This window comes from Melospiza georgiana, chromosome 3, assembly GCF_028018845.1.
Source record: "Melospiza georgiana isolate bMelGeo1 chromosome 3, bMelGeo1.pri, whole genome shotgun sequence".
Classification (NCBI taxonomy): domain Eukaryota; kingdom Metazoa; phylum Chordata; class Aves; order Passeriformes; family Passerellidae; genus Melospiza; species Melospiza georgiana.
The window spans coordinates 68,477,899-68,490,871 of record NC_080432.1 but is presented as its reverse complement, the minus strand read 5'-3'; the positions used below and the strand labels follow the sequence as shown (position 1 = coordinate 68,490,871).

Sequence of the window (12,973 nt, the reverse complement as noted above, 5' to 3'; positions counted from 1 at the left end):
ACGACCAACGCTACCAGTGGTTGCAGAGTGAGCAGGAGCACTGCTGGGAGCTACGCTGACTGGACACCAGTCCAGGAATCCCCACCACTGCTGGAAAAGCAATCTGCTCACAGCTCAAGGAGATTGCATTTGCAGACACAACATCTCTTGCATTAAAATTAATACAGAGCAAGCGAGGGACTTCAAGTCTTTACATAGTACAGCTTGACATGACAGGCCAAGGACAGTGAAATCCCCCTATGTACACCAGGTTTGGAATGCCTCTGTCAGCCTCCTGCCAGAGCTATGTGATGTCTGTTTCTTCTCACACCGATCAGAGCCTTGGCACTTGCAAGGCAGCAATATAGTCAGTGTTTGTTCAAGAGCTGGATGAGAATACAGAGGCGGGATCTGGCCAGACAGGTTACAGGCCGGAAGATCAGGGAAGGTCTAGGGTGACAAAGATCTAAACTATTACCTAAGTCTCATGCAGAAGTCCAGTGTGCAGACATGGTCAATGGCCCTTATTTGTTGGGAAGAATACAAAACTGAACAGCAAACTCCATCTATCACTAGGCATAAGAAGGCCTGGCTTCAAGTCACATCCATAGGACTGCCACAAGTACTCTCCAGTGATCCATTTACACTACTGATCTGGTTAGAATGAAGACTTCAGTCCCAGTTTCTGCTCCAATAGGCAACTAATTATTTTACACAAAAACTGAGTCAGTGTTTCTTTTTATTTTTTTTATGTGCCAGTTTGGAGTTATAAAACTGCTAGTAAATACAGACTTAGTACTCATGCTTATCAGAAGAAAATATGTATGCCTCATCTTATGCACACATTCCTTCATCTGAAGTTAATGAATGCATCTTAATTTAAAAGACTTGGGACTTAATCATAGTTACCATGCAGTGTTTGCTAGAAAAAAAGAAGATAATCAAATCAAATCAAATGCATCAAATGTTGTAAAATGCTGTTAAATACAGACAAAACCAGTAAGTGCTGGTCATAGCACATAACTTTCAGAAGATCAATAACTTGGACATTCCATTAAAACCATAAAGGAGACACTGAAGTCAACTGGATACTAAAATATCAGTCAAACAATATTGTAACAATTACTTTTATTTTTGAATTCAGAACAGAAACATTTGTTCCAAAACCAATTCATATGATTCCTCACTTGGCTTCCATGGCTTTTTTTTCCTCCAACAAGGGATATTCCTAAACTTGTTTTGTATTTATAAATAAGGGCCAGAAGGACTTGAAAACATGACAGAGATACACTTTGACTCCCTTTCCCATGATACATGTAAATGATTAATAAATATGTGGATAGATAGAGTGGGATAATTTATTTATCACTTTTTTCCAATCACTCAAACAAAATAGGAATTTTTTTTGTTCTCCCAAGTAAGCTATTTCACACTGCTGTGTGATGGTTAAGCCATAGTTTAAATGAAAACAGGAACTAGAAATAATTCCTTTTTTAATGCATGCATACCTTTTGAATCAGTTCTCAGTAGAAGTTAAAAACTGCTGTTATTTTTGGTGCAGTCAAATAAACTTTTCACAAGGACTACTACACCAATAATGTCTCATATGAAGATAATAAAGTCTTCTATCCAGCAAGTAAGAAAAATGTTTAATATTCATGAGGACACAAGTTTTTCATGATCTGAAAACAAGTTCCATTTTCTGGGTGGTGCTCTGAGAAGCTTCTTTGCAGACCAAGGTCTACATCTGTTGTAATGGCCTGAGAAAGAACCACGTTCAGGAAGAATTATTTTTATCATTTTCTGAAATAATTTCCATTAGAGATTCATAATCAGCATATTCTCTCAGAGTTTGTAACATTTCATCTAGCATTTCTTCCCCTAGCATGAAAGACTCAACATGATGCACCGATCTGCTTATTCTGTGGTCTGTAATCCGGTCCTGTGGAAAGTTGTATGTTCTGATCTTCTCTGACCTTCCTTTAGTCCCAATCTGTTAAACAAGAAGAATCAGTTTATCATCATCTTAAAAAATGGTGAAATACTGACAAAGCAGAAGGTTTCTCTTCCTCACATGACTATACAAAATTTGTTATAGTTACATAGTACTCAGATCACTTCTATAGCTGCAGTAATTGTTCTCAAACATGTAAAAGAACAATTTTACTGCATCATTTTCTAATACTATTCTGGTTCCTCATGCTGCAATCCAGTTCATTTCACTGGATCTCTAGGATTTACCTACTACTGAAATTTTAAGTCTGGCTAATATATGGCCTTTACTGCTGCAGTAAAAGGCAATGCTATTGTTCAGAGAGCTTGGGGACTCCACAAATTTTTTTCTCCAGAGAGGCCAAGTGGAAGGCATCTCTTCCCATGGTAGGAAGGCTGGAGCTAGACTGCTTTTAAGGTCCCTGCCAATCCAAACCATTCTGTGATTCTTTGACTTTTTTTTGCCTCATGTAAGTCCTTCCTGGGATCCTGCTGCTCTGTATTTCCATTTACTACTTGCTGTTCAACAAAGCCCAAAGACACATGCTTGTACAGAATTAGATCACAACTAAATGAAACTTACTTGAATCTTTCGAGCATAGTTTCTCTTTTTGGTTTCTTCTTCTAGTTTGGCATTGTAGAGTTTAGCACATAGCATTTGCATAGCCTTCTCTTTGTTTCTAATTTGGGATCTTTCTTGCTGACATTCAGCCACAATCCCTGTCAAAAATATCGTGACATTTAGCATTTAAGATTAACACATACTAAAAGAGCTCTGCAATTTCTGGAAGATTTTTTATATGTTATATTGGGCTGTTACATTTGGACTGGGAATGCAGAAGTCCAGGTTTATTAATGAGTAATGATACATTTTGGGAGACACATGTAGGCTGAGTTGTACAGGTGCTTTAAGCCATAAGACAAGAAATTTAATTCAGTGGAAATCTGTTTCACTTGGACAATAGATGGATAATGAAATAAAAGATACGTGATGTGATCTGACTTATAAAAGACACCTTCATTACTTGTAAATTTTGGCCACAGTTCCAGGAAATGTAGAATTTAAGGAACATTAAAATACATAAGATAGCGCTTAGCATATGATCAGAAGATAAAAAGTGGGCACTATTTTATTAAAAAAATTAGAAGGGTGTGCTTTCTTATCTCAAGACACACAATCAAAGGTAAGAAATGAAAAGCCCAAAAAAAGAGCAGGAAGAAGAAATACAGTACAAGCTAAGTTGTTATTTGGACTTATTAAGTAGCTCTGGTAATATTAGAGGATGATTTTATAAGATCACATAGTATTACTTTCTGAAAGACTTATTTATAAACAACATTTTGGATCACAGTGGAGGTTTATAAAAAGATTTAGGAAGAGACAACTAGAAGAAGCAACAGGACAATTTTAAGGGAAGAGAGATCAGAGAAATGAAAAAGGGAAAGATGGAAGAGGAAAAACTCTGGAGCTAGTGTGAGGTATAAACCCCCCCGTTAACTGTGTGTAAGTGCAAAAAAATTGCAATACGCTTTAAGATTTCTATAACACACCCTAATAACTGCCATCAGCAAAAACAAAGATCTGGTTTTTAGTTTGCTGTGTTTTTATCCAAACAGGCACTGCAAAACATTTTTAATCTGGGGAATCTTTTTGTCACCATTATAGTGAACAGAATTTTAACCTCCCACTGCTTGCCTTCTGCTTTACTAGAGTGATGCAGTAAGTGCAGAATGGATCGATGTTTTCAACAGATACAACAAAATGGGTGGCAAAAATCTGGACACATGAAGATAAAGAGGGCTTGGGATTACCCTGAAACAGTGTAAAGCCTGATGAATGTTTGTGGTAGAGAAGAGGAAAAGTTAAAATGCAATGAAAGTCAAGAAGGCTGTTGTGAATTGCTCAAATGAAAGTAAAAGGCTTAGGAATGGCAATAAAAAGCCCCCATGCAACAGCTAAAATCAGGTAGTATTTGAGGGTGTATCTTATCCCTGCTATGTTTCCTAACCTGAGCCAGAGGGATGGGCCTCTTAATTATGTGTGTCATCTACGGGAAGGGAGCCAGCAGACAAATGGGAGCTGGCATTCTGAGTAGACTCTGCAATTAAAAGTAATGTTTTAATATGAAAATAGCACAACTCTCTTTTGGAGACTAGTCAAGAAAATTCAGATAATTAGATTTCAACCTACTCCATTTTTTGGTGTAATTTTCAATATTTGAAAGCTTAAATATAATTTTTTCATAGAAACTGATCTGACTCCTTTTAGAGTGTCATGTTTAATAGCAAAATTACAGCTTACCTACTGAAGCCAGTAGTCTTCACTGCTAAAAACTGGAGTGGGCACAAGATGATGCATTTAGACTAGTATGAACAGACATGAAAACTATGTTAAACCTCTGCTCTACTGTTGCCCAGGGTCGGAAATAAAACCATTGTTTCAGAAGAAATTCTGGCAGCAGTTTTGGAATGTAAATCTTGTACAAAGGAAAGGATGAAGCAGCACCTGTTGGAATGTGAACTATCCGCACAGCACTATCGGTGGTATTGACATGCTGGCCTCCAGCTCCACTGGCTCGCTTTGTTTCTATCCGTAGATCCTTTGGACTAATTTGCAGCCTCATCTGTCATGGGAGACAGAAGAAGAGAAAAAAAGTGTTTTAAGTTGTTTCTATCTAGACAGATATCAAATATGCACAGTCAGTCTATTTTAGAAGGCACATTCATGCAAGATCAAACTTCTGAACGCTTACGGGTACTAATTCAAATCCACTTATAAACATATTAAGAAATCTTGGTAATCAGACCGGAATGCATCATGATGGAGACCCAGAAATCAGCCAAATAGTAACTTAATACATAATCATTGCTTAACACTAATTTTCCTTTCTTCTGAGAGGTCTGCATTCTCTTCCAGCAGAGTTAACCAATATTTGAGCTTGACTGGATGGTTTTTAAATTAAATAGAAGACATTCCCTTTTTTGGCTTTGGAGTAGAGCAATAGTCTCTGTGAGGAAGGAGGAAGACAATTTGAAGGAAGTTCAGGAAGGAGTAACATCTTTGTCAATCTGCTATGTCAACATGAAACTAAGATCAAAACAAAACTTTCTTAGCCCATTGCTTTTAAGCAAGCAAATATAGCAAAACTGAATTATCATACATTTTAGAACAGGCAAGTGAGGACACTACAAAAATGGGAGAGAGGAAGTGCTAAAAGACGTAATCTATGAGCTTGGTAAAATGATTCAGTCTTTTGTTACTTTTCAGAAAATGTGGTTTTCCACAAAGCATGCAAGACCATCACAGGGAATTTTCAAGTCATAGTTAAGTAAACTCTCAGTGACTTCACTGAAATTAGGATTATGAGAAAAGACAGAAATTCTTTACTCCATCCCTGTGATAAAAATAAAATAACAAATATGACGTAATTTAAAATTAAGATTTAAAAAGTCATTATGTCAGAATATCAAGAGAGGCAGAAAACACTTGGTATCAAACACTGCTCCTGGTAAATTCTGTTATACTGAAAGATAAATATTACCTCAGTGGGTTGGGGTAATATTGCAACAGTCATTGTGCTGGTGTGAATGCGTCCTTGTTTTTCTGTCTTTGGTACCCGCTGAACACGATGCACTCCTCCTTCAAACTTCATGTACTTGTAAGCCTCAACACCTGCAATACTGGCTACTGCATGTCTTAGGCCACCTTAAATAGAGAAGAAAAACACTTGTAAACCTTTAAGAACTGCTGATACTATGCTGTTAGACTTCAAACAGTGTATTTACACACCACTGGCATTTGTCTCTCAAAATGATGATTTCACCATTTAAACACTTGGGCAAAATTACGCCAAAAATGCAGGAACAACCTTAAAGCCCTACATTTTTACTCACACACTACCTCAAAAAGGAAAGGACTGTAAATGTCTCTTTTGTAAGTGCAATTTAATTTTTTATATACATTTATATCATTTTTTCTGGAGCAAACAGAACACAGGTTCTTGCACCTCTCACCAATACCTCCAGGCAAACACTTGACAGCAACATCCTACCAGGATTGAACAGCTTGGAATTTGGAAGTCAAGCCCATAGCAATCATAGCTTTGGGACAGTTTGTGTCTCTACTACTTTATGATATTCTTGATCATTCTTGTTTGTTGGTGTGCAGTACAAGTGAAGGATCAGAGATATGATGGCACTATAAATGAACATAACTTTTCACCCATTTTTGTCTTCAATGCAACAAAATTCCCAAATCCCATTCTCAGCACAGTGGATAGTGTGCCACCTGAAGACACAGGAGGCCTTGAAAGAGCATTGCTCTTCAAGCCTTGCAATATGAAAGCATAGCTGAGGAGAAGAAGAGGCACATGCTTCTTAGAAATACTGGTTTAAGCTATCTCTCAGACTAAGGAACTCAATCATAGGAACAAGACAACAGCTTCTTAAAAAAGTAAAATGAAGACAACATGGAATCTGAAATGGCCCTGTGGAGCAGGAAAAAGTCACCTGCCAGTCACAGGCCAGGCTGTTCACCCCCATAGACATGTTCATTCACTCATAACTTTATTAAAATATATATTGTTTTACAGTCCTGTTGGTGAAAGATTGGAAGAGGCAATTTGGCTTTTAATTTCACATCATTTTTATCCTTCTGCTTTTAGTATTTGTAGTGGCATGTGTGCCTACATGCTTAGAATAAGATGACCAAGAAACTGGTTCACATGACAGGTATTTAGGTCATACTACTTCAAACTGACTACTACCAACATAGATTTATTAAGAACTGCAGAGAAATCTAATGAAATTTTGACAGACCTTTTATGCTGGCAGACAAGTTGTAGACCTGTTAAATGTAGGTAACTCTTGATAACTATGTGTTTGCCCCTTTTATACAAAATATTCCAATCTATCCTGATGTCTGATTTACTCAGAACAAGGGTATGAATTTGCACTCATTTTTTATGTGGCATCTTAGATGTGGGAAAAGTCCCACATCTGTGTCTCTGCCTGCCACTACAGGGTGAGAAGCAGTGGATAAATAATGACATGTGATTTGTGCTTCAACATGTGTGCTGAATCGTCAACATGCCATTTTTTGCATAGTGGCATCCCACAGGATAGGTCAATAGTCATTTAAGAGTGGACTGTAACCTGTATTTTATGGCAGCTTTATTTAACATGCACCTGGTTCACACAAGCTCACCTGCAGATTTCAAATTCAGGAGTTCTCTGAAATAAGGGAGACTGACATTTTACCACAGGACCTTGCTTTTACTCATGTGATCAATAGAAATGGAACGTGAGTAGGATGTAACAGCCTAGTATCACCAGCATCCTTAGCTCCATGCTTACTCAGCACAGCACAGACACTTTGAACCTGAGGGTTCAAATGTCCATTTCATTGGCCATGCCATGTATAGTGCCCCTACCTCCCAATTTATCTCCAGCATCTGTTTAGATAATATGTGGTTACACAAAATCAAAAAATAACCTGCAAGAGGCTGAGAAAAGCTAGGACTACCTTTAGTTTTCCCAAGATTTACATCCTAAATGTTAATTAAGGTGCATAAACAAATCCTTAGGGAAACAGACTTTAAAATAACATATAATAATTTAAAAACTAGCCCTTTATAAGAGAAAATATGGATAGATTTATACTAGGTTCACATATTAGTTCCATTTCCCATTTAAGGCATTAACGAGAATATCTCTGAGGGTGTGGGCTCCTTGTCCAAGGATTGAGCTTTCACCAAAAGGGTAGCCAAGCCCAACTCCCTTTTTCTTCTAATCATAGGACTGTAAGCTGAGTCAGATCTGACTTACAACTACTCCATAAAAGGGAATTTTCAGCCAAATCAGTGGACTGATCCAATTAGCACAGTGGCCTCAAAACTGCTATAGATGAGAAAGAAAAAACATACAGCTGGCTGGAAGATGAGATAGACTTTGCTTAAGCTGACCGAAACTTGCTCTGAAGGTGAAGTGTGTGAGACTGCTGGGGTTTACCCAATCCAAGTCTTGCCTCAATGGAAAGGCAACTCTCCTCTCCCCCTAGAATGTGAAAAAAAAAAGACCTAGACCCTTCCTCTTTTCTGTTTACACCCATCTAATGTGTACAATGTTTATTCCATTTACTTAAAAAAAAAAAAGAAATAAACAGATTTCTGTTGGCTTTGAGGGCTGAACTGGTTCAGCTCCTAGCAAAACATCTGCCTGGTCATGAGTGGGGATGAACAGCATTTTGTTCCTTCAGTAAGAAGATGCACTCTAATATGAAGCTTCTCATCCCTATTACCAAGTGAACTGCATAAGTTTACTTGGCACATGAGCTCTTGACAATACAAGAAGTTTATTATTAACAAATCTAGATAGTAGAAAATAAGGAATTCAAGTGTCATAACTTTTTTTAAAGTATACTAATTGAATTATTAGCAGTCACTCTAGAGAGGAGTGAACCACTCTAGAAGGGAGCCTGAATTCATGTTCATGAACTTGAAATAATTGCTAAGAACTCTAAAGAAAGATATTAAAACAGTTGACAAATATAACACTTTTGAAAATCAAATTCTAATAAAGATTTTAACAGCTGTTACAGATGAGCTATATCCAAATATCCCATTCCCTTATATTATAGATGAGATACTATTACAAATAAATTTAAAATGTTTTAGATTAAACTACAAGAATTTTTTAATAAAACTGATTCCTCTATGCCAATAGATCCATAATAAAAACCAGTTTTTTCAATCTTCCACCAACCTAATCTATAAACAATAAAACTTTAGATATCTAAAGAGAACACTGCAGCCAAATAAAGTTTACATAATATTTATTTAAAAAAAAATCTAAACCGATATATCTGTAGCACTTTCTAAATTTCTCCTTTTGCCAAGCACTCGTCTTTCAATAGTTTTAAAATGTAGAAATGAAATTACTGAAAAACAAATTTTCTTTGTAGCACTTTAGTATTTTAATAGTTTTTCTGAAATGGAGTTTCATGCCCAAATACAGAAGCTAAGAGAACTGTAATCAGACATTTGAACAATACTACACTTCTAAAATTAAGATAGTGCAAATTAGGTTCCTTTACTTTGGAAATTAAAATATCATATGAATGAGTGTTTCAACTTGAATTAGGAAGTTACAGTTTTTTCATTACTGACCTAGTTCACTGGGAAAGTATTCTAATACTTCAAATTTCCACTTTTTATAAGCAGCATATCGTTGATACATATCAAATATCTCCGAGGTGAACAGCATGGCTTCCTGCCCTCCAACTCCAGCAGTTACTTCCATGACAAGATCACTCTCATCTGTTTCTTCTGAAGGAATCAAAAGCAACACTATCTGTGAATACAAAAGCACCCAGCTAAGACTCCTCTCTGACACTGCTGTCCACACCTGAGTGAGTGTAAAATGCCAGACCCGTCTGTAACTGATCCAGGCTGTGCTCTCCCACCCTGAGGACAGGATTCAGCCGGGCAAAGGTGTGCAAGGGTGATGCTGCATTGCAGGGAGGCTCCCTGCTTCTGTTCAGGGTCACAGGAGCTACACAGGCCTCTCCTGAGCGCCACAAAGCTTCACAGAAGTTTTTAATCCATCAGGAGCACTGTGAGGATAAACCACAGGATACATGCCCGTTCTTGCAACACAACTGAATCAGAGCCCCCCTTAATTCTATCTCAGCTGCAGAGCTAAGAAGGAAGTTCACAAGCACAGTCCTTCAACAACAACACAAATGTATCATTTTATTTTTTAAAAAAGAGCTTTATTTGCAGAAGAAAGATATACCAAAATATGATCAAAATTTTGCATGCTGAATCAAAATTCTAGATGATTTGCAAATGCTTTTAAATCCTCATCCTTTACTAGCATTGGGTGATGTTTCTTTCCACAGATGATGACTTCTTTTGGCAGAATCATAAATATTTACAAAAAATATTTATTAAGTGACTGTTGTATTGTTGTTGGAGGAATAAAGAATACAACCATAGCAGCTTCTACAGTTAAGCTGAAACAGTCTGTTTACCTAAGGATTTTTTGTTAAATAATATAGATACTCTGTAAAATTTATGTAAAGTAGCAGCCAAACATAGTTACACAGTACTACATTTTTTCCAACCCCTCCAGTGAGTGACACTATGTAAGTTTAACGTTTCCAAGGGCTAAAGAGTTGAATATCCATAAAGATACACCCAGACAAGACAAACTACAGCACCTATTTAAAAAGATACTTTGATTGAAACATTTCCAGGTACAAACAGACACTTGCTTACAGGATGTCTTTATAGAACCTGATTTTTAAATTTTCCTTGGCTACAAGACACTGCCTGGGGACTATAACTAGCACAGTGGGGAGGAAGAAGAATTTATCCCATATATCTTGATGACAATCATAGAATGGTTTGGGTTGGAAGAGGCCTTAAATATCACCTAGTTCCAACACCCCCAAGAAGACAATTTGAATGTGTTAATTTAAGAATGGCAAGGAAACAAGGGCTTTATAAGGGGATCTAACCTGTTGTTTCAGTTCAGCTATCTCTTCTTCACAGGAAGCAATTTCTGTTTCTGCAAGCTTCCGGAAATCTTCATTCTCATCTGAAATATTTGAGTATGGTTAATCCTCAGACATATATCAGTGCCATTCTAAGAAAACCTTTTAAATAAATAACCACCTGAATAACTTACTTTACAAAACAAAAAAATCACCCAAACCAAAACCATATTACCACACTACCCCTCCCTCCCTCCCTCCCTCCCTCCTCCAAAACACTAAACCCGTTAGAAAATCAAATTACTAATATGGTCTGTAAAGAAGATTCTAAGTACCTATTAAGTGTTGTCTAATCCTGTGCAGGTATAAGAAATGAGAACAATCTGAAATAAGGAATTTCTGCTAAAACATCCAAAACTAAAATCTGAACCAACCATAAAAAACAACAATTACTGCACCGGTGGTCAAACAATAGCACACACAGGTTGCACAGATTGGTTGAGAATTTTCATCCTTGTGAAACTTGGAGATACTCAAAACCTAACAGGTGAAATCCTGAGCAACTTGTGGGTGACCTTGCCTGAGCAGGAGGGTGGACTGGTGACATCCAGGTCCTTCCCACACCAGCCATTCTGTGGCTCTAAAAAAGTATTTTCTGTATTTCAGTGTGGCAAGAACATATAGGTACAGAGGCTCCAAAACTGGCACTCCTTGTTAAAAGGACTAATACCCCTATCACTGTATGCAAAAACTGAATACTACAGTTCTAGGGAATACTTAATCATCTAACGAATGTTTATTGATGCTAAATAGTCCATTTCTACATTTTAGTTTTCTAACTGCTATCAAAACGAAGTTTGATTCTCAGTAAAAAAAAGCAGCCCATTATTTGGCAGAAGTAAACGTGCGCAGCTTCTGACACACAACAAAGTCAAATCACGGTGTGGGGACGGCAGATTCAGGCGCTGACTTCTATGACTGCCAAAACGGAGACAGGTAGGCGGCCTGGGCTGTCTTGGCAGGAAGGGTAAGATTGATAAAAACAAACAAAAAAGAAAAAACTGCAGCAAAACTTAGGAAGTTTTCTATCCCCGATTAGTTATCTTTGTTTCATATGAAACAGGTTCCAGCATCAGCACTTCCCACGCCGGCGGAGGTACTTCCCCCGCCCACTGGCACTGCCGATCTCTGCCCGGGCTGTTTCCTCTGCCCTCGGGGGGCGCCCACCGCTCCCTGGGGGGGTGACACGCGCGGTGTCACCGGCCCGCCCCGCCCCGCCCGGGGACAGGCGCGCCGCGCTCCCGCCACCCCGGCCACGCACCGGACTCCGCCCCCCCGCCCCACCCAAGGCCCGCTGGCCCAATGGCGTCAGCGCATGCAAATGAACCCCCGCCCTCTGCCCGCCGCTCGGGGCCGCTCCCCGGTAACGTGGTGACGTCACGCTCGCGGAACAAGCCGGCCGCGCGCCGCGTCCCGCACCTCGCGCCAGCTCCCGCGTGTCGCGCAGCTCCCGCTCCTTGTCGCGCAGCCGCTGCACGCGCGCCGCCAGCTGCGGCGCCGCCCCGCCCTCGCCTCGCGCGCGCGCCTCCAGCAGGCGGCGCAGGGAGGGCGCGGCGAACAGCTCCTCCAGGCCGGGCCGTGCGCTCAGCCCGCGCCGCGCCGGCAGCCGCCATCCCACCGGCGCCGCCCGGAGGCTCCGAGAGGGCAGCGCGGCTGCTCGGTAGCCCTGCGCCGCGCGGAGAGCCCGCGAGAGCAGCCGCATGTCTGGCTGGGGCCGGAGCGTGGCCGCCCTCCCGTCGCCCGGGCGTCACTGCCGTTCCGGACACGCCCGAACGCGCTTGGCGGCCTCCCTTCCGGATTTCCGGAAGTTGCCGAAGAGACTCGGCGCTGGCTTTGGGCGCAGTCGGAAATCATCGGGTCTCCGGTGGCGGAAATGGCCGAAGGGGTTCGGCTTCCCTCGGCTCGCGCTGTCCCGCCGTGGGGCGGGCTCTGATTGGCCAGCGCTGACGGGGCGGGGCTCTCCCTCATGGTCCGGCTGGGCGCCCCGAGCGCCCTGCGCCCTCTGCAGGCCCCGGGGTGGCGTGTTAGTAATTCTAAACCAAAAAAAAAAAAAAAAAAAAAAAGAAATCAAAACACTTCAAACCCCATCAAATCCTCCGTACCCCGGCTTATAGCCGGAGTTCTGAACAAGAGCCCCGGGGGTACTGAGGTTTCTACTGGAGCGGTTTAAAGTCTGCATAGGTAAAAGTGGGGTTGGTGAGGAGTGTGAGCTGCGGCTTTAGATATCTGGGTTACTCTTACAGACCTTCTCCCTCCAGAAGAAATCTTCAGAATTAAAGTATGCTGGGGAGGACCGTGCAAAAATTGTGGAAGGATGTCCCCGTACTGAAAGCAGGTGCAAAATTAAGCATTTAGAGAAAAAGAAATGAATTGTCAGAGGAAGCAGAAAGGGTAATTCTAAGTGCCTTCACATCAGAAATTAGGGGTAAGGCTAAACGACAGCCC

General features: G+C 40.3%; 1 protein-coding gene across 1 annotated transcript; it reads right to left on the bottom strand.

Annotated features, from left to right (window-relative positions):
• Positions 1-1,095: 1,095 nt before the first annotated feature.
• On the bottom strand, positions 1,096-12,380 carry MTRF1L (mitochondrial translation release factor 1 like). Its single transcript, XM_058020485.1, has 7 exons — positions 11,948-12,380; positions 10,493-10,572; positions 9,138-9,321; positions 5,514-5,677; positions 4,478-4,595; positions 2,555-2,691; positions 1,096-1,972 (listed from the first exon to the last, which is right to left on the bottom strand). Exons 1-7 carry the CDS (start codon positions 12,228-12,230, stop codon positions 1,757-1,759), a joined length of 1,182 nt encoding a protein of 393 aa, XP_057876468.1. The 5' UTR covers positions 12,231-12,380; the 3' UTR covers positions 1,096-1,756.
• Positions 12,381-12,973: the final 593 nt, after the last annotated feature.

Excerpts from the sequence above, each read along its gene's own strand:
- MTRF1L (XM_058020485.1), bottom strand. The coding sequence starts at position 12,230 with ATGCGGCTGCTCTCGCGGGCTCTCCGCGCGGCGCAGGGCTACCGAGCA. Across the intron at positions 10,573-11,947 it reads CACGCGGGAGCTGGCGCGAG|ATGAGAATGAAGATTTCCGG; the intron begins GTGCGGGACGCG and ends CAAATATTTCAG. Across the intron at positions 4,596-5,513 it reads TATTACCCCAACCCACTGAG|ATGAGGCTGCAAATTAGTCC; the intron begins GTAATATTTATC and ends CTCCCATGACAG.